Source organism: Tribolium castaneum, chromosome 3 (genome assembly GCF_031307605.1).
Source record: "Tribolium castaneum strain GA2 chromosome 3, icTriCast1.1, whole genome shotgun sequence".
NCBI classification, from domain to species: Eukaryota; Metazoa; Arthropoda; class Insecta; order Coleoptera; family Tenebrionidae; genus Tribolium; species Tribolium castaneum.
In genome coordinates this window covers 17,807,464-17,830,345 of record NC_087396.1, presented here as the reverse complement: position 1 = coordinate 17,830,345, position 22,882 = coordinate 17,807,464, and the positions used below count along the sequence as shown (strand labels likewise).

Genomic DNA, 22,882 nt, shown 5'->3' with positions numbered 1-22,882 from the left:
CTGGATTTTCAGCGGAGATGCACTAGATTCATTGATCTCTGAAATATTCAACAGATTTCAAGGCAACGTAAATGAGTGTAATTGTGTTTCCTTTTCTCGGTTTTTATTCAATTGTAGAAGAGTTCCGCCGGGGTAAAAAATTAATTGACAATCTCTCATTTGTGCCGAACAAATACGCGAAACAAACGGTAAAATTGTTATTATTTGGGTTTTCATGTTTATTTTAAAACTTGCTAAAACGTTAATAGTTTTTACATTATGTTCCAGAAAAAAACACACATAAAATGATGAAAAAAACACATTTTTATGTTTCCTGCCTCGACTCTAAATCCCTAATTAAAATTAATTAAATATGCTAATTGAGCGTTTTTTCCGAGAAGACATAAAATTCGCTAAATGTGACAAATAAATTTTAGAACAATGAAATTATTTACGCACGAATGAATCGGTCATTGATGACTGTCCATATATTACCCATATTTATTGTTTCGCGTTCGTTTTATAATTCAAATCGCATTCAATTGAAATTGTATAAATTTTTATAAGTAATTACATTTTATGTTTAGTGGCAGTTCTGCCATTGTGCCATTGAGTGGATAAATTTTTAACTCGAACCCTGCTATTTAAAATATTTATCAACTTTGTCGTGCTGTTCCACTTTTATGCGCCATAAAAATAGTGGAGCGGCTATTTTCAGGCCGATTTAAATTTTTCCAAACTATTTTAATGCCCGAAGAAAAAGTAGCCACCACACTGGTTTAATAGCCGTCACAGGTGTGAAAGACTTTTATTGGTCCATTAAATTAACATGGTTGCTGTTTTCTGTCACGGCCATAACAATGCCTTTTATGTTCTTTTTCTGTTTTATGCGTGCGTGCGTCAGGTGTGAACGCATCTTTAACTGCATCACAAATCGCTTAATTTATCAAACTGGAATAATTGCACATAAGCGCGAAATTACGCATCTGCTAAAAGGATGAAGCCATTATCGAAATTAACTAACACAATAAACTAAGATTATTGTAATTAACGTAATTATACGTGTACGTAAGTACGTATGAGAGATTTACAGGAACGCTGGTAGGTAAAACCGATATAATCACTGATGAAACTAATTCTAAGATTTTCGGGAAGTTTGTTGTTGCGAAAGTTGAGTGACCAGCGTTTTAATGAATAAAGATTAGTGTTTTTAGCATTGTGACTGGTGTTTAAATTGGAGGTTTAATGTTGTGTTGATTGTATGTTGATATAACATAAACCGACTGTTTGTGGATGGAAAAACCGACGAAATATAAACAAGAATGACCACTAAAACACAATTTCTCGATTATTTTTTTGGCTTAACGGCCTGAACTTTGAATACTAATTAATGGTACTGACCAAACGACTCATTTATGTACCGTAAACCAGAAAATAAGAAAGTGTGGATACAGATGTTTGGACAAAACGAATATTTTGATAAGAAATTTAATCTCAAAATAAGAAAATTACATATACGTATTAGTTAGAAGCAATCAAAACAACTTCTTCTAAACTGCTGATAATAAATTAGTGACTGATTTTTAAGAAGTCGTAGCTTTAAAAGTAGATATTCTTATCTACATCTAAATGATAATACAGTAAGAGGCCCAATTATCCGAGGTATAATTGGCATTCATGGTTAAACGAAAACTTGGATGAATCGATGTACTATTTTCCTCTTTTTTTTCTATATTTCTCAACATGAGTGACTGAATTACGTTTTGTACAAAGCATTTTTAAATTACTCGCGTACAGCAGAAGCCGAATGACAGCGACTGATCTTGTAATCGTTTAAGTTATTGCAAAAAGAAAAATAACATTATTATCTTTTTTTAAGTACAAACTTCGAATTATTCGATCAACCGGAGGGTAAGTTCACATTATTTTGGAGATTCGAGTCCCTATTGTATATTAATATGGTATGTAGGTAGTTTAATGTGAACAACTACAAGAAAAAAAGTTTATTTAATAGTGTGAGATCGTATTGAAAATTAGTAATTAGTTTCACTATCAAATCAGCCAAAGCACTCAAATAAAATTTGAATTTGTAAATTAAATTATAAAGTTTTTGTTTATTATAAGTGCTATTGTATGTTTATTTTGTTTTATTTTATTATTGATTTTATGTTTTTATTTTTTCAGCAGAATATGAAGTATGTATAATGAAATTTTTATTTTAAGAGCCGATTTGCGGACACTGAATTGCCATTATATTATAATTGTTACTATCTTGACGAATACAAAGTGAATGACAACTCGAATTAAGTTGAATCATGAAATAACATTAATTTGCTTTAGCCCTAAAAATGCTTCGTAATTAAAAAAAACATAAGTACAAAGTGCATAATCCTTGACCGTGGAGATTTATAGAAGTATATTTTTAGCTAAAGCTCTGATAATTTGCATTTTTTGTATTTTTTTGAAAGAAAAGTCCCACAACCATTCGAATTCTCCAGAAAAAATAAAATAGAATAAACAAAACATGTACTCCTAGTCCAGCTGACTTTTTCCTTCTAATTTACGTATCCTCACTAACCCTTCTTTTTTCCCTTGCCAATTAATATTCATGAAGTCGTCTCCTTTTTCCAGCGCCTCTAGTCAATCAGCATTTTTTCCTCCTTGACAAAAATCCTTCCTCTCGCACTTTTCCACCGCGGATTAACTAGAGCCCAATAAAACCCAATGATGTATTAGTCCGGCGATAAATCGTGCGCATCCGACTGGATAATCCGAGCTAAGTAAGTCCGATTGTGAAGACGGGATGCCCCGCTGACGTAACAACGCATCTCGATAACAGTTCAGAGTCGCGGGTTTGACCAAATAACAGTTCCACCGGTTATTTAACGTTAATCCGAACCTGTTTTTTACTCAGTCAATAGCAAGCGATGGAGTGTGGTTGTGCGGCGCCCTACATCGGTCCGTCCCTGGCCAACACTTGCGGGGGCGGCGCTTTTGTCCTCTTCATGAGCCTTTTGGACACTTTCATACGGAACAAATGCGACTTGTCCGAAATCTGCCAAAGAGTCGTTCCGAAAACGCAGCCTGACATAGAGTACGACTTTGTGGTGATCGGGGGCGGCAGCGGCGGTGCGACGGCGGCAGGAAGACTCTCGGAAGTCCCCGAGTGGAAGGTTTTGTTGATTGAAGCCGGCGGTGACGAACCACCAGGGTCCCAAGTGCCTTCGATGGTTATAAGCTACCATGGAGACCCACACATGGACTGGAACTACAAGACGGAACCGGAACAACAGGCATGTCTTGGATTTCCGGAAAAGAGGTGTTCCTGGCCTAGAGGGAAGGTTTTGGGTGGGTGCAGTGTCATCAATGGGATGATGTACATGCGGGGGCATCCTAAGGATTACGATAATTGGGCCACGATGGGCAATACGGGATGGGGGTACCAAGACGTACTCCCAGTTTTCAAAAAATCAGAGGATAATCTGCAAATTGGTACTCTTGTCGATGCTGCTTATCATGGTACTGGTGGGCCAATGACCACGTCCCGGTTTCCGCATCATCCCGAATTGGCAGAAGACGTTATGCAGGCGGCGAAGGAGTTGGGATATCCTGTCAGTGACGATTTGAATGGGCGACAGTACCATGGGTTTACTATAGCCCAGTCGAGTGTGAGGTGAGGTCAAAGTCAAGGTTTTAGTTTTCGCACTACTGACTTTTGATTCTGTTTGTTTGAACTAAATTATTTATCTGACAAAAGGTCAACGTTCATCTATTAGAATTGTAGCATAAATTTTATGGATGTTGTTAAATTGTCATGAAAATTATCTGTTATGGTAATGATTACCATAACCTGCAATTTTTATGTCGTGCATACGATTTACTATTGATCGAGTCGTAAAAATTAAATTTGTTTTCAGTGTATTGTTTAATAATTCATGTTTCAAGATTTTAAATATTCATTGAACTAAATCATAAAATGCTAAATTGTAAATAGCTGTGCAAGAAGAAAAGTGTTTTCTGGTCGTTATTAAAATGTTACAGAAATAATAATATAATACGTAATTAAGTATTAGGTAGATAATTGGGTAGGAATTTATAAATAGATAATACATAATTCCAAAACAGCGTTTAACATGATAATGAATGAGGTTTGGAATGATTCATTTATTGTATGTTATTTACTTATTAATGCTTCTTCTTGTTTATGTGATATATAATTAGATATTTATTGTCACGCAAAAAATTAACCGGGGAAAATCTGATACGATTTTTTTCCAGATAATTCAAGCTTTAACAATTTTTCTTTTACTTCATTGTTTGAAATAAAATAAGAAACTTGAAAATATAAAATAAAGTCAACTTTTTGCGCAAAAATATTTAAGCATCGTTTGTTTAAGAATGACATAAGAAATAATATTTTGGTACAGCGATTTAATACTACAATGCATTTAACACATTATTAATTAATTTGGATTATAAAGAACTCTAGAAAAATTCTGAAAAATTACAAGCATACAGAAAAATATAAAGTATTAAGTAGCAAATTCTGATTTCTATGTAATTATTAGTTTTTGAGATATAATAATTATATACTTTTGGCAGACTTACCGTGGCACTTGTAACATAACATACTTCCACAACTATTTTCAAATGCCATTGTAAAATTTATAATCAAGTAATATATATTAATTCAAACACTTTACGCAGGCAGTTACGTCTAAACTTCACATTAGAAATATAATCCGTTAAGTTCTGCTCAATGAAAATATTTACAAAAAGACAGCATTTTCGGTTATGCCGAATGTCCCTATTAACTTTCTTATTTTAAATTTAAAAGGTATGTTTTTTACTGTGTTTTTGGATTAGGTAAGTAATTTTTATCAGCTTTTTTAGGATTTTTTTTAAATTTTTGAGCACCTGTCGCTTCAAAAATCGGTAGCTTTCTTGTTTTTAGGGATTTCGAAATCACATTTAGAAAATTAAAAGAGAAGCCTATATCTGTCCCCCAGTGTGTTCAAAATTGGAAAAAAGTTAATAAATTCCAAAAGTTGTTTTTTTTTAATTTTTTTATGGTTAAGTTTGGACAAACTTAAAGTACTTAATTTTTTCAAATGGAATGTCCCAATTTTTATTTTACTAGTTGAAGGAGAATTTTTTTCTGTATCGATCTGTATCACCAGTCTCTATAGCTATCTAAGATTATTTTCATATTATGTTTTTTTTTGAAATTGTAAGAAATTTCTTATTAACCACAGTTTTTTTACATAATTTGCCAAAGAAACATTTCTAATTAAACAAACGACAAAATTGTGTTATAAGTTCCGTGAAAACGAAATAAATTCATTGAATGTTGGTTTAAAAACTTAAATGTGTAATTTTGGGATTGTCATACTTTTTAGAAATTGGAAAACACCAAAATAAAGGACTTTGTTTTTTCTTTCAAATAAGCTAAAAATGGTTTCAAAATCTTAAAAAATGGTGGAGTCATCGATTTCTGAATTGAAAGGTGCAATTAAAAAAAAATAAAGAGCCCTAAATATTCTGTACATGGCTAAATTTAGGAAAACTAATCTAATAAAAAACGCATTACAAAATATAGCTTTTTATTTCAAAAAGGAAGTTAATAGCAACTTCCAGTATAACCGAAAGTGTCGCTATCTTAAAAATATTTTTGTAATGTAACAGATTGTATGTTGTAAGTAAAAATTTTCAGATTTCTATTGTTATTAGAACTCCCAATACTTCTAATGTGGGGTTTAGACAGAGCAGTCTGTGTATATAAAGCCATCTTCTATCTTCTTGTTGGATTACCTTGGTGTTGAATGAATAAAAAAGTCCATAATGGAGTATTAGCTTTCATAAATGAGTAGCGTGTTATTTTTATTAACAAAAAATAAATGCTCATATTGATTTACTACTATTATTATGTGTTGCGTTTATTTTTTTCCATCAATTTTTCTTAATTTACTTATTAGTTTGCTGTTTGTTTAACAATTCTTCAAATGACAAGGGCACTATTTTCACAATCATAACCGTTTCTGAAAGGTAAGCAATTTTTTGTTGTTTTCACATGTAAATTCTGAATTACGAGTACATTTCTTGAAGAAGTGGGAGAGTTGTTTCACACTCTCCAAACAAACGCCCACGTAAATATTTAAAAAATAAGCGTCATGTATTCACAACTCTGTTCAGAGCAGTAATTAATTACCAAGATGATAGTATTAAACTCGTACGAGTATGCAGATTCATGCTTCTTTATCGATTATTTGTTTTGTTTGTTCTATTCTTGTCGAATTTTTTGTAGGAACGGATCTCGTCTAAGCAGCGCCCGGGCATTCCTCCGTCCGGGCCGCGACCGCCCCAACCTCCACGTCATGCTGAACTCCACCGCGACGAAAATTCTAATAAACAGCAGCAACAACCAGAAGACAGTTTCAGGCGTCCAATTCCTCTACAACAATAAATTACACACAGTCAGAGTAAAGCGGGAAGTCGTCGTTTCCGCAGGAGCCATCAACTCGCCGCAAATTCTCCTCTTATCCGGCATCGGCCCCAAAGAAGAATTAGACAAAGTTAACATTCAACAAGTCCACCAACTCCCCGGCGTCGGTAAAAACCTCCACAACCACGTCACTTTCTACATGACGTACGAAATGAAAAAGCAGAAAGCTGTCCATGACCTGGACTGGGCCCACGCTCTGGATTACATCCTCAATCGGCGAGGGCCGATGTCTTCGACGGGCATGTCACAAGTCACGGCGAGGATCAACTCGAAATTCGCTGATCCTTCGGGAACTCATCCCGATTTGCAGATCTTCTTTGCCGGGTATTTGGCGAACTGTGCCGCCTCCGGGGAAGTGCGGGCGGCTAAGGATCCAGAACATCCAGACGCTCCGAGACATCTGACGATCTCGCCGGTGGTGCTGCATCCAAAGAGTAGGGGGCACATCGGATTGAAGTCGAACAATCCGTTAGATCCCCCGCTCATGTATGCCAACTATTTGAGCGAACCGGAAGACGTCGCGACGCTAGTCGAGGGAATCAGAGTGACGCAGAGATTGGCCAATACGAGCGTCCTTCAGAACAAGTACGGCCTGACTTTGATGCGCGACGAATACGGGGATTGCGAGAAAAAATTTACGTAAGAAATGCAGTTTCAATTGCTAAAAAAATTCGTTTATATAAAATCAACTTTTTCAATTTAAAACATTTCAGGTATGATTCGGATGACTTTTGGCAATGCGCAGCTCGCTACTATACCGGGCCGGAGAACCACCAAGCGGGCTCTTGTAAGATGGGTCCGGCCTCCGACCCCATGGCTGTGGTCGACCCCAAACTCCAAGTCTACGGTATTGAGGGGCTCCGTGTTATGGATGCCTCGATCATGCCAGCCCTAGTCTCTGGAAACACGCACGCTACCATTGTTATGATTGCTGATAAAGGCGTCGAGTACATAAAGCAAAAATGGTTGCGTGGTGGTACTATTGCGAACAGGTTTGGGGGTGGAACCAGTCAGAGTAATCAAAACGCACCTCACTTTTACCCATCGGCTAGTTCAAATTATCCCAATTACCCTAAACAACACGCTCCGTATCATTACCAACAGGGAGTAAAAAGTACGGGATTTAGGCATAATGAGCAATTCCACAGGAATCATCCCCAAATGCCTAATCCTTTCATGTCGACGCCTAGGCCACAAAGGGCGTATAATCAGCAGGGATTTAATCAAGGGTATCAAGGATACCAACATAATTATCCCGACTACCAACAGGATCAAGAATATAACAATTTCAATGCATATTAATAGTTGTAGTTAGGAAACACCTATTTCTTGGTGTTTTAAAGTTTTAGCTTGTTAGGATTTTTTTATTTATTTGTAGAAGCCACAAACTGAGAGTAAGAGAACGGGAAAGTAGAAGCAACAAATTTTTTATTTTTATTATGACAATTTAAAAATAAATTTCTTATCAACAACAAAATTGTACATTTTTTTATACTTTATTAGTATTACTTACAACACAATTAAATATGAACTAAAACAGCGAATGAAGTGTATGATTATTATCACAGGCATTATTACAAAATGTCTTGTAAAAATACGAATTTATTTATTTTTTTATATTTTACACTAGTTTGTGTCTTAATCCTTCATCATCGGCATCATCCAAGAAATATTGACTCGTGGTACGCTTAAAAAATTCTTTTCTTTTATTTTTTTAATTTACCTATTTACTACCGTAAATATACTTTAGTTAGTTGCTACTTTTTTTTATAATACATTTTTTTGTTAGTAGAGAACGGTCTAATAAATTAGGACTGACAACAAGACAGAAAATGTTTTGGTTTTACCCTCGATCTTGTCTTGTTGTTGTCTTGAAGACATTAACAAGCCTCTTAATCTCCTCATTTTTTCGAAAGTCCAAAGCAAGACTTAATGCTAACAAGACCAAAAATCATAAGAAGGTTCTTGAAATTTTTTTGGAAGACTCACGTTTTACGGTAGTTTTATTTTAATCAGATGTGTATAGAGCCGTTGCTACTCCGTCATTTTCTGTTCTGTACAGTGTGTTAGCAAAATTAGCAAAAATTTAAAGGTAGATAGAAAATGGCAAAACGAAGGAATTCACAAAGTAAAATTTGTGTATAACGAAAATGCATAATTTTCAAAAAAATCGTTTTTGACCTACAGTCCCAAATTTTGAACACTGCTACACTAGGATCACAAAAATGTGCGTGTGCTTTAAAATTATTGACAAAACGGCAGTTTTTGAAGTAAAATGGAGCACAAATTAAAGGTTTCTGCTGTGTTTTCTTAGCTCAAAACGTGTCGTTGTAGTAGTTTAACACAGAATTTTTTTCTTTTACAGAAACTCTTAATTTGTGCTTTATTTTTCACTCCAAAAAATTCAAATGCGTTGTTGGAATTCTACTATGAATTTCAGTTTAATAGGATATATAAACAATTTTTAAAAAGTTTCAAAACGTCCCTGTACTACGTTGTTCATTTTATTCAAGGAAATTATTAACTGTCAATAAACTACCATAGGCCACAAAGTGGCTCTCAATAAATAAAATTGTGTGAAAGAAGTGTACACTTTTTGGAAAAATGATAGAAGGGTTTTCGATCTAATCATGGCAACTTTAATTTTGGTAGAAAGATAAATATTGATAGGAGTAACAGTTTCCAAATATAAACAAAAAACCAAAAAAAAACACTGCGTTAACCCCCTCCCCCTCCGCGAGCTCGCTCCCCAACCTCGGGGACTTTTGATATATGTCTATCCAAGTGTAAAGGACGCTTTTAAAAAAATCTTCAACTCTCTAGGAATTTTTTACACCGATTTGTCTAATTTGACTGGGCTAAAAGGTGGTAATGGTTTTTCAAATTTAGATTTTTGCTTAACTGGCCAATAACTACGCAGTTTACCGTATTACAAAACAATTTCGCATTACTATTTTAACTCATATTTAATTTAAATAAAACCACTTTGTTCCAAAGGGTTTAATCTTAATTTTAGAAATACTATTACAACAGATGTTCTGGAAACGGCATTAATGTGCTAATATCTTTTGGCAGATCGGGCTATGTCTTGGGCAGTATCTAAAGTAGCTGCAGTAAAGACAAGTCCTCTTCTCGCATTTTGATATTTTCTGATCCTTGCAATAAACTTTTTGAGTTCTCTGGTTTCCAAGTCGTCTACCACCTCTTGAACTTTTTCAACTGTTGGTGGCGGAGGAGGTGGTGGAGACTGATAATACGCTTCTTCACCAGAATCTCCACCAGATGATTCTGGTGAAGCTGCGCACTCGGGCGACCCGCAGTAAGCACCTCCTTCCTCAGAAGAATCACCAAAACTAAGTGCTTGTCGAGCCCCGTATTGCTCTGGTGACCCCTCAGGTGACTCCTCAGGCGAGGAGTCGGAGTAATATTGTCCTTTTTGTCGAAGGGGAGGACTGACTGAGCCCAGACTGGAGTGCCAATGTCTTAACGAATCTGGACTTTCTCCCAAAGAATTTGGACGCGGAGACATGCCTCGTGAAGGTCGGAAATCACAGTACATGGTCCTCTCTATTGGGTCATCAAGGTCTCTCAGAGTGGAATGCAGAGCTGGATTAGGATCAAAATCCGTGTGGTACCTGACACTTCCGAACTTTCCTGGATATGTTACTGGTCCTGGTGACAACTCTTGATAGGCCCAGCCCGGGGGACGAGGCCGCTGCCCTTGTTTCATGGGCCTGTTTCCTTTGCCGCCCCAAGTGATGCCAGCTCTTTCATCACCCATGTACCAAGGCCTCCTGGGGATTCTTTGGGGATATGTGCCGGGCGGTGTTTTAGAGAACCGTTTCGGGGGCGGAGGGGGACGTGGTGATGGAGTGGCGTAACTTGATTCTTCTTCGTTAGGTCGGCCGCCCCAGGTGATACCTTCGTCGTCGTATAATGCACCGAAACCACCTCGATTGTCTGCTTTAGGCCAAGTGCGACCTGGTTTTGCAACTAGCCTGTTTTTGGGGGTTGGGGGCAGAGGGATCGACATGTCTGCAGATTTTGGGCGAGCTACCACTGTGCTGACATCTTTGAACTGTTCAGGAATTTCCACAACTACCGTTTCGCTGGGGTTGATCAAACCCCTTGGAATTACCACTTTTTGGGTCCCCATCTTGATTTGTTACACGAAAAATTTTGATAAAGTTGCGAAAGTTTGACGAAGATGTTTACACGTCAACAAAACAAACAATAGACAATTTGGGAAAATGGCAACTAAATTATTTGATCCGTTTTTCGTCCACAAATTGCTTGATGTAAACAGAAGGGTTTTGGAATAATAAAAACCAATATTTGTTAGATAAGACTTACATTACATTACCAAATCGACATAAATATAAAAGAGAAACAACAAATCAACTACACCAATAAAATAATTCAGGAAAACAAAAATAATTCCTTTAAGCTAAATTAATTTATTAAAAGTGTGAGACAAAATTTAACAATAATGTAACAATCTAAAGCTTATTATGACTCGATTCACCACAAGCCGGAAGAAAAACCTCCAGGAGGTACACGAACCCTTCTTTGATTTTCTGGCCTCTCTGTGGCTACGTTTTCAATTTTTGTTTCAGGGTTAGCCTTTTCGGTCACAACTTTGTCACTTTCGCCGCTTTCGCGTTCTGGCGTCTTTGATATTTTTGCTTCGTTTGATAATCCTAAAATGTTGTGATACCCTCCTCCTGGCGGTCTCAGGACCCTGCTGGAACTGCGGTTGTTGCCCATCCCCGTAAAAACATTGGTCGAAGTCATTTTTTGTGAGAATGCAAACCGGAATGAATTTAATGACGGATGAAAAATTTGACTGATTGTCAAATTGTTTTTTCGCTTTGTTATAGAAACAATTGTTAGGGCTCTCAACTGGCCCTTAATTCTAACACCAACTACAAGATCGAACACCTGTATAAGGCCGAACCTCTCGAGGCACTTCCGCAACTTGTTCATTACTGAAACTCGGCGTCGCAGACATTTTAGACCCATCTCTTGACCGCAATTCGCAAACGGTTCAATCGATATGTGACGATGGGGACATTTGAACGATCCCAGAAGCCAAACAATTAATTTTTACCCATCTCAAAGCGTGCTGACGTGACGTTATCACAAATACGAGGATTTTGTCACTTTGGACGATTGCGACAAGGGGCAAATTGTTCTGGGACAAGAAATAATTTGGCGCAATTACAATCGATAGTAAATGTTTTTTTTGCACTTTGTCTTCGCCGTTTGTAGTAATTTGAAAGCGCAATTCAGGCGACAACTTTACGAGCTAGTCAGTATCACGTAAGGACTGCGAACTTGGTTAACGTCGTCGTATTTATTGCAATGAATGCTGTTATGCTTCGAGCATTTATTATGACCAAGTTTTGACATGCTTTATTAAATTACTCAACCGTCTTTTGTATTAATCAGAATCAGTGTGCACCGCAGATGGGTCACTGTTGTATTATCCGTTTAGCACAATTCACTTCTGCAACAGACATCCTTTAATATTGCATCCCAGTTTGCAGCACTGTCCAACATGTAAAAGAAATATCGATTGTACTTCAAGTAATTAAAATTTTGTTTTGGTAGGTATTTAATAATGTTCAAATGTATTTTTTTCTCTTGACTTCATCGCATTTATTAAACATTCCGCATGGAAAATAGACAATCAGTTTGAGACATTTTAATAAATAATCTAAATTTTCTAGAGTGCTTTGACTTTTGGACGAATTTGTTGAAACTGCTTATAATAGATTAAAACGGAAACGTTCTATTTTGTAACCTACTCACTTACCCTAATAAAACCCAATTTCGCACACATTCTAGTAGAGGTGTTCTTACCTGAAACTAAAAATATTCTCGTTAGCTAAGCCATCCCTTAAGAGAAAATTTATATAAAATTAATTATAACATGGACGCATCCATTACCTGACGTAAATTTTAGATGAATAGGATGATATAATATCCGATCATATTATAGAGCAGCAGGAAGCTGCAGCTTGGCCAGTGAGGTGCAAGAATTAATGACTTTACTATAAAAACTTCGTTACAGATACGGCTCACGTAACACCATAACAAAGAAGTTTGAAATTTTTAATAATTTAAAACTCTGTGAATGTCTTGATCCGACCGTGAAATTACAAGACATTCACCTGTTATCGGTATATAATTTGTTAGATAAGCTATTTTCTCGAATATTTGTGTCTAAATTATTAATAAGTAGTCAGTCGATCGTAAAACATTTATGAAAACTTTTTGTAGAATCACTATAATATAATAAACAAAATATTTATTAAATGCACCGATATTTTGAGGTTGAAAATGGAACAGCCATAAATTTTTGATTTATCTTTAGGTTTCTTGCCTAAAGTTGTAAATAATTTAGTGCCGAGTCTGTTAACAATTGTGATCAACTTCGGTTACAAATATTTAATAAATTAAATTAGGGTTTAGGCGAGTCTGCTTTGATAGAAGCTATTTAAATAATAATGGTTGTAATCGTTAAGTAGAAGCGTTAATATTTAAACACCTTCCTTCGGATCATTTACACCACTTACTATTAGCAATTTAAACCGCATTTAAATTTAACTAGCATCTCTGCACAGTTGCTGAAATTGACTTAAAGTTAGCCAATTAGGCAATTTCCATGTGAAAATATTCGATCGGGGTTAACTCGAAATAAAGACAAGTGAATTTCCATACTTTGTGGGGAAATAAATCATTCCTTTTAATATCGCTGCTGCATATCTTAACCGATCTCATTTCAGTGCTATTGACAAGTTTACAACCTCCATAATCGAGTATCAAAAAAACCCGAGCGCTTTTCCGACATAATACTGTCTTGAAAGCCGGCAACGCGTACACACCTGCTATTTTGAGGTTTCTGTTGATGGCATTGGGTCATTTTCGTATGTCATTTCCGCAAAATCATAAATCACGCTCGATTTTCCCGATTTGTTTTTTCCTTGCGGCAATCAAAACTTTATGAAAATCGCTCGGTATATAAAAGCACTTCAAGTGTGATTCCGACTTGGAGCGCTCGGCACATAAATCATTTACTGGGGGACGTATTATTAAAAGTAGTACGTGACTCAATACACATATTGCATTAATGATGGCAGTTGTGGGATCCATAAATTTCCGGCGGATTTTCGCGACGAAAAATACGCTCGCTTCGGAAGTTTTGTCGCATTTGCCTTAATTAAATGTCGGTTACCTTCTTTAATTAGCCTAAGTGAGGGTGTACTTCATCAAAGTGAGATATATGGTCGGGAGTTGAACGGATGAAATGCCCCAGAGATTGGCCCATTTACATAAACAGGATACGCTGTATTACTGGAAAATCCTTTTAAATCCGGCCGGTGTAACATTTGTTGCGCGGTTACACAGACACACTTGACAGCGATGCTTGTTTGAACTTGCCATCAGCGTCGCGGTGCCAGCCCAAAACGAAGACAAATATCGCCTGATTGCCATTTAGTTAAATCAAATTGGGCACTGAAAATAACGAAGACTTGCCATTTGGAAGCTCTCGACGATAGAGCAGCGTTTTTCAGACTATTTCATAAAGTACCAATTCAGTTCCAGCATATCTGAGCGTTTGCAAAAACTCGCAGAGATGTTACCGATCGACGTGCCTTTATTTTTTCATTTTCTGTTATAAAGTTTTTAGGACGACATTACTGACATTCCTTGTGTTCCAATTTGCCAGCTCGGATGGCGTTTTTATTTAAATTTTTCTCTAGTTTGTGCAACGATTTTTAATAGTTTTGTTCTGTCTACTGCCTTAATCACGCCTTATTTTCATCGTTTTATTTTTCATTAATAATTAACTGCTGTAATATTTTTACAAGTTATAGGTAACGAGTATAATGTTTTTCTTACATTATTCTTTTACCTTGATGTAATATTTTTTAATTATTAATCTAATTGGATTACTTGTCGAGTATGATTCATTTATTTGATCATATGGTAGTTTAGGGCAAACTTATGAGCCTGACAGGGGATGGTGTAATTATTTCTGGCATATTTAAAAAGCGCGAGACGCGAAAAATTTAATCTCAGTGTTGCCGAATCCCGTCTAAAAATGCTTTTCCCGATCCATCCACTTTCTCCCCTCGCTTCTGTAATAAGCTAAATGCGAGCTTAATTTTCGTGATGTAAGTGGCACCCTCTGCAGATTTGACGCGGGGTGACGAAAGTAAATATGACGGTGAGTCGTTTCGATGTATTCTAAGAAAATGGAGAATGTCATTTCCGGATCAGTCCGCGTCAAAACGGCGTAAAAATGTGCGAACGCATCCCCATCGCCGGTAAATCCGAGCTTCCACTTTTTCACTGGCAAATATTTAACATTGAGGTGCCACAAGTCATTCATATCACAGTAGCGAGCCCGAGGTATAACAATAAATGCAGGAACAAAAAATGGATAAAATTCCCTCGGGAGTCGCATAACTCACGATTTACATATTAAAGTGTGTCAGCATCTACGACTCACGTCTTTCTCTTCGTCCTTTTATATTTTTTCGGGACGGAATGCCTCCGGTAAAGTCAATACGGTTCTGTTTTAGAGAATCGGAGAATCGATCCGCATTTTTTGCCGTTTGCGTTCTATTACTTGATTTGAATAAAACGGATTAAATAATGCGACGCGACAACTTACAGAAAAAAAATGAACAAGATACAGTCGCGGAAACAACAAACGTGTACTAACAAGACAGACAAAGGTCGCTTTTTGTCTTTATATTTTTCGACATTTAATAGTCTGTTGCTATCTACTTATCCTTTTTATAATTGGCCGCATTTTTGCTCGGTAACAGGCAGTTCTCGGAATGGGAAAAGCTCGGGTTTTACAAAACAAACGAGATGTCTCCTCTTTGAAGTGTACAGACGTCAGATAATATCGAAGCTTCTCTCCATGCATTTCCGTTTACTTGACTGAACCCTCAAGAGCAGGTTTTTCAACAACTTTGACTCAGAGTTGCCACGAATAAGACTCTAAAATGTCCTAATTGCAGCTTCGTAACACCTTAAATACGAATCAAAAAAAAGCTTAAAAAACGTTATTTACCTTTATTTGACTATTATTAGGGCGCACAAAGCACATTTTCGAGATTTATGAGCTTTAGGCCGCAGTAATTTATCCATGGGTAGATCTGTTGTAAGTGACGTGGGCTAAGCATAAAGCACTACAACTTTAATCAGAGCTTTATCATAAAGTCAACTCCGGTTTAGACAGACGCACTTAATTCCAAATGATGGAAAAATATTTTAGCTAACAAAGCCAACTCCTACATCAAAGAAACTGTTAATTTATTTGAACACAAACTTATCGGGAGTTCGTGAAAAGGTCAGTGTTTTTTCACAGTAATTGAAAAAACGTAATGAAAAACCTGGCTTACAAATTTGGAAAGCAAATATCCAACAGCGGAGATAATTGGCTTGTTACTTCCTTTATGACCGGAAATCGCGGTCCGCCACTTTTATTCCGGCCAAACCGGACGCAATTTTGCTGAAAGCAAGGTTAATCAGAACAATTTGCTATCGAAAAATGCGCAAACGAGATAATTAAATAGTTTTAGTTTGGCGTTTTAAAAGGAGATGGATTATCTCGGAACATCCCTAACTCAGCCATAATCCCAGCAGTTCATCAACGACTATGATATATAACTTTGTTAGTGAGGGTTATCTGGTTCTATATGGTACAATAATTTTAGGTGTTATCGATCATGTTGCTCCAATGTCGCTTTGTTATTTAAAAATTGCAGACGTAGTCATGAAATTTATCTCACGGTAATCTGAGCGTTTAGTGTTGAAAAAATATAGTACAAATTGCTTGTTTAAAGTTTCAAACTCAATAATGTGAAAAATGCCGCTCTGAGCTCTAAGCGAAATTTAATTATGATTGTTATTGCTGTTAATATCGACAATGCGCCCCCAGTTTCCACAACCGCCCCCGGAAATTCTATAAATCTTTATGACATTCCTCACGCATTCCGAATTTTGCAGGTAAGCCTTGAATATTCATGCGAGTGAATTATAAGTTGTTTACACGTAAGACTCGTCGAATATTCCTCGGAATTCAAAAGAGTATTTTCTTAATTAAGTCATTATTTACACGGACGAGTTCCGAACTTTGTAATTACGAAATGAATCAATGACAGCGTGGAGGAAAAGTCGTTAGGTATATATTTTTCTATTGCCTTGCATGTCGAGATCGTGCAGATTACTCACGAAGTGCAAAGAAAGAAAATACCTACTTTTAGATGAAAAGATTGCTCGAGGACTTTAAAGACTTCCATAAGCAGTCATTCATCGACACCGGATTCGGTCCGGAATTGCAGCAAGAGCTCGAATGAAGCTTTAAAATATTAACACTCGAAAAAATTAAATTCCGAGGTTTTCCAGATGTGTTACATTTTTCGCGCGACATGGAAAATTCATCTCGCTAAAAATAAAACGAAACCTATTTAATTTTTTTCCTAATCCAAATTTTACGAGACGTCAAAGATAATTTCCGAGAAAATGAATATTTACAAGGAATATTTTACGATTGGCTTTTTCATGCTTGAAACTCGTAAATTTCGAACATCTGAAATTGTAGGGTAATGGTAATTTTGCACGTTCGTGTACTCTACACGGGTATTTGTTTTTCGAATTACCAATAAGAGAAAAAGCAAAACCATGTCGATTCGCAGATAAATCTATTTTTTCGCTCAACGTTCTACAATAAAAAATCTATAAATATTCACTCGAGTTTTAACTTTTTTAGAGACAAAGTCAGGGTTCAAATCTATTAAATTCGCGTTTTTCAAATCAAATACGGTTTTCTCTTGTGTAATTGCTTATATTCCGCAACATTAGCCTCACTAGAGCTACCTTAGTGACACACCATTTACAATAGCAGATGTTCGTGTCTTGTAAATGTATATCACTCCTTGATTATGTTTAGATTGCGAGAGAAAAGTCTGAAAGAACGACCTATAAAGACCGTTCAACGCACGGTTACTCCATTAAACATGCATGAGCGGCAGTTGCGTGTCCTCAAACTTCATTTGCTGGACATGTTCATTTCGAGCTATTATCAATGACAATCGCCAAATGATAGGACCTATCTCTCTGTTAACTGAAATTATAACAACTCTGAATTCATTTGACAGTGATTTCAGGATACGAAACAAAATAGATAAAACAAGCGTCACAGATTCCAATAATTATTTCAAGACTGAATTAAATAGTAACAGTTTCTAATTTGTTTCGCTTGATTAAAATCAAATAAAAACACAATAAATAATGAAAAATTTCACTTCACAAAACTATTCGTTCTGTAAACGCAGTTCTGTACCCCACGTACGCCCCTCCTTTCTCATTCGTATCACGTTTCAGCAGTATACTTTCAGATACATCGTTTCTGCTGACTGAAGGCACTCAAGACGTAGGTGAAGACGGCAGGTGGTGTGTTGTAACTTATTTATGGATTATATGTTCTTTGATGGTAGCTTCAACATCAAAGTTGCTTCACCAAACTTGCGAAGAAATACAAGTCGCACTAGAATGTATGTTTTGTTCGAAAAACAGCGGAATGAGTTTAATTCAAACCGTGCGAAAATATTTTTCAAGTGCGCGATAGGAATGTGCAAAGCTTTATAAGCACGGAGGCACGAATGAAGAGTGGCAGCACTGCGCTCTGTAGGTAGATTTAGATAATAGGACCCCCGTGTATAATATTCTATTTTTGTTCGAATAGGATTTTTGTGTGTTATGGCCAAGGCGTGCCTGAAATTCTCCATTTGGCTGATGAAGTGGCGCTTTTTGCGCAATTAGAGACGCTCATGCAGGGAAACACAAAAAATGAGATTTTTTAAAAATTGGGTAACTCCAGACCGCTTGTCTGGAATACAAATCTTTTAAAATTGCCACAAGCTCGTGCACCTTATGTGTTATTGTACAATTTTTTTGTCAAATAACAATTTATTACTGTGTTAAAGAAATAGTGGACTCGCGACAGTGCTATGTAATTTCAAGTCAGACCCACGCTCTAAATGATTAAAATTCAAGACTAAATTTGATCTCACTTTGGAAGAGTTGCTGTGTAAATCTGTCTAGAGGGAATTAGATGAGGGTACTTCGGTTTGGCATTTCTGAGCTAATTGATGTTTGAATTTAAGTTTCTTAGATAATTCCTGAAGACCGTTTCAAACAATCGGCTTTGCAAAATTATATAATAAATTATTAAACTGCTGTCAAACTTTACAAAAAAGCTCTTCAGAGGACTAATCGTATTAAAAGCTAATTAACGCTTCTGAGTCATAAAATATTGGTAGTTTCGGGACAAGTCGAAATAAAATTTGGTAATGGCCATAAAATCTTGATTCCGTCTGTGAATTAATATTCCATTCGCTCGTTGACCTCCCAATCGTTTAGTCCGTTCTGTGTTATAATTTACGAGGCGCGGACATTTTAACAGTCTCCTCCACATCCGTGCTGTCTCTCTCGTAAGGAGGTCAGGAAAAAGCCGGGAGGACATTAGTCGTCGACCCTAAATCACAACTAGTCGGGTTTGAGAGAAACAGAGTGGTGGTGTTGTTTGCTGTCACGAGTTCCAAGTTTTGGCGAGCTTCGAACGCCGACTCTCGATTCCGATCACGTCCACCGTCGACGCTAATTGCACTTCTTCAGCGAATACTTGGAGAGATTTACTTAGCGTTCGCTTTATTTGCAGCCACTCGCCTTTATCTCGTCTTTCAGCATTTGCTTACGTGATTCTTAATTACTTCATTACCCTCTTAGTTTCCTATTTATCGAAGCTGCGCCTCACCTTCTAACTAGACGCAAATTACTTGTAAATAGCTTAAATCGAATCGGCTGCGAGCGAAAAAGAAATGTTAATAAGTTTGCCGGGTTTGCGGCTCCGAGGGATCGTTACTGGTTTTTGCCGGAATTATATCGTAAATTAATAGTTTTTTGAGATTTGTGGAGATGCTAATGGCGTTCGGCCACCTCGGGACAATGCCGTCTTAACGAGCAGCTCTCAGGACAGTTGTATCAAGTAATTTGCTCGACAGTGGTGGAGAGTATAGGACTGTAATCGGTCCCGTAATTGCTCCATTGAGTTCTAAGACGCCACCTCGGACTAATCTAGTGGTCCATTGATTCCAGGATAATGGATGTTTCTTGAGGGATAAGCAGATCTGTATTGTGTTTAGTTTGCGGCTTTGTTCAAGTTTTAGTTCATTAGTTTGTGTTGGACTTGGATCCGTTGAACTCGGAATACTTGCAATCCTAATCTTCTTCGATGGTTTACCTTCACTGCCAGTTTCCTCGAGTAGCCAAATGGTCAAACAAATGCTTAAATGATTAAGTCAATACGACCCTGGATGATTAATCGAACCCTCAACCACGGCCAAAGCCTCTTCCACAAATAGAAACTGACAAAACAAAGAGAGCGGACACTGACACTGCCACCATATTCAAATATTTCCACACTGCGCCCCAACTGCTAAAAGGCCATTACATTTCAAAGCTTCGGAGTCGCAAAACTTAAAGTACATTCCTGCCAGCATATCAGGAACAATTCGTTATCAACATTAACATCACGGCCGAATTCCTGCGAGCGAATCACTGCTCTCTGGCAATTTCCAGTTTCACGCTTGATTTGATTTATCAGCAAGATAAGACCCTTTGTATTAGTTACAACTCATTGCGAACATTCATGTGCGCATTTCGTGTGTGGAGCCAGATAACCGACATCTTTATAACGAAAAAGATCACTCTACCAATTAGAGCTCCAACTCGACAACAGCCACTTCATCAGCAATGACGCTGTTACGAGTTGATGCAAATAAAAGCGACGAATGTGTTATATCTGCATAAAGTGTTTTACACGAAGAAGCCATACCATATGCAGATGAAGCTGAAGTTACAAACCGTGTACTGCCGATGAGCCGTCGACGCTCTGTTTATTTTTCGAGGATCAAATATTTCAACAGGGGGTTTATAAGGGTGCGTTGCTCGGTACAGAATAGAATATTGTTTAGGGCAAATATTGGACCAAACAACTGTGACACGAATCAATATCAAAACTTACAAGGAAATGCTCATAGATAAAAATGAACACATTATTATTTACCTACCTCTCCTACAATCTAAAAACACACTTTCTTGTATAAGATGACTCTTTATTTTGCTACTGTATAGAACAAAACTGCAAATAAAATATTTTCATTTACTTATTCCTACGCTTGTATGTTCTTGATAATTACAAAATAAAATTTTTGGAATGATGTTTTGGTTTGTTGGTAAGTCAGAAATTTCGTTTTCGCCCTAACCGTTTTAGGCAAATATTTGAATGATCGTGATCGTCTTACATGTGTCGTCTCCCTCGCGAACCAATCACCCTAAACTGTGGTTAGCTGTGGAAGAGAGGATATTACTGAATATTGCGGGGTGATTTAGCAATGTGACATAAATAAAGTCAATTTGAAAATCGTGTTAGATTAATGATCAAAACGTGTTTATCAGCAAAATAATCCTCAACCAACCCCTAACAAATTTTCTTTAATTGGGTTAATCACTGCAAATAGTCATCTTGGGTATATGAAAATTATTATGTCATCATTGTGTGTTTATGACGGTAATTTGGGGTTTATTACCTAAGTGTACACTTTATTTCGTGATAAATCGCCCGTCCAATTACTAGGAATGCAACAAAGTCAGCAGAAATTTTTAATTAAATAAAATGTGACTGAAGTTTAATCTTGGCTGAGTGTGGTATTAGCAGATGCATACTTGGCTCGTTTTCCGCAATTGTTGTTTTATTTTTTAATTATTAAACTGAGTTTATATTTTATAAGAGCGCTTCAAACTTTGTTGCAATATCGCCGAGTGGTGAATTTTTGGGTAGCTTTGAGGCAAAAAGCTGTGTCAGGATAATGGCTCATAGTCAAAGCGAAGGAAATTGTTCAATAAATCTAATTTCCGATGTAAAACGGACCCTTCACAATTCGATGAGAAACCTTTAACTCGGCAATTTCAATTTCGGCGGCCGGAAACCCCCACGCGAAATTAGAAAATTTTCCTCGAAACTACTACAATGATCAACTGCTGTTATGACAAATTTGAATTGCGGAGTGATTCCAACCGTTAACGGTTTTCAACCGGAATTTCGCTGGTCCGTTTTGCATCGGAAATTAAGTTTATTGGCCAATCTCCTGCACTTTGATACGCTATTATCATGGTAAATATCCCGGCTCCTGGTGTTTGACTCTAAGCCCTGAAATGAAATTTCCAACTTTCGGAATCAGATTTGTCTTGCCTCAAGTCGGAGGAATTAGACAGTGTTTTTTCTTGTAGTCATATTTTAACGCTTCTGCTCTGACTTGCAAACAATTAGCGAATTCTCGTTGCTCGTTAGCAGAGCAGAGAACACGGTATATGTACCTTCATTAGATTTAGAATTAAGCGGAACACGTAAATGTTTATAGTTCCTCGATGTGTCTTCCAGGGTGGCAGTTGCTGGATCACTTCTAGCGCCGCCATTATTCAGAACCTGGCGAAATACACACTGATTCAATTAAGATGCTTTAAGCGGCAACTTGTGCTCCTTACTTGTTCTTGTTCAGACTCCCCGAACTTCAACGATCGCCAATCCTGAATTAATACTACCACTTTAGCAAACTCTTGGCTTAAAACAGGCAACAACCCCATGAAAATGACTACAGGCCAGAGCTTTGTTAACCTTAACTTGTAATTCCGCGAGAGTTTTTGCTCTGATTGAGATCAATATTTGGCAAATCACGTAAATACGTCGCCGGAATTCTGCTCTTGTAATTTATCCTCGTGTGGCTGTCGTTTATGTTAAAAGCATGTCGCTGTTTCGAGTCCTAGAGGGCACGTATAAGAATTTAAAACTTAAATTACAGTCGGAGTACATCCCACACTTTCTGAAATTGAAAAAGATTGAAATTACCGGCACTGGAGGGTCTGAGATTAAGTTATATCAAGATGGAGTTTATCCGGAATTATTTTGGGACAATTATGACAAATTATTGGAGTTTGTCAAGCGGAGCACAAGTAGTGGTGATAAATGCACAGCCATTGTCGCTGGAAGTTTAGTTTAAGTTTATAACTTAACCGCATCAAGGCGCTTGAAACAAATTGGTATCATAACTCATCTAAATAAATGCCGAGGTTTGACTCTTTTCTAGCAAACACACATTGGTGCCAAGGAACATATTAATATTAATACTGTTAGTAATATTGAATTATTTTAATAGACATTTTTACTTAGTAGGTTAATTTGTAGGATTGTTCAGTGGGTAGTTCTAGAAGTTAAAAAATATGGATAGAAATATAATTAGATAATTTGGGCAAGTGCCA

General features: G+C 36.9%; 2 protein-coding genes across 4 annotated transcripts in view; one reads left to right on the top strand and one right to left on the bottom strand.

The window, feature by feature from the left end:
- The window catches only part of side-II (sidestep II), a 142,605-nt gene that overhangs the window by 86,497 nt on the left and 33,226 nt on the right, over positions 1 to 22,882 (bottom strand). The gene's annotated exons all lie outside the window — the stretch shown is intronic.
- LOC656559 (glucose dehydrogenase [FAD, quinone]) lies at positions 2,816 to 7,958 on the top strand. The gene is made up of 3 exons (XM_963084.5): positions 2,816 to 3,652; positions 6,284 to 7,120; positions 7,195 to 7,958. Exons 1-3 carry the CDS (start codon positions 2,907 to 2,909, stop codon positions 7,781 to 7,783), a joined length of 2,172 nt encoding a protein of 723 aa, XP_968177.1. The 5' UTR covers positions 2,816 to 2,906; the 3' UTR covers positions 7,784 to 7,958.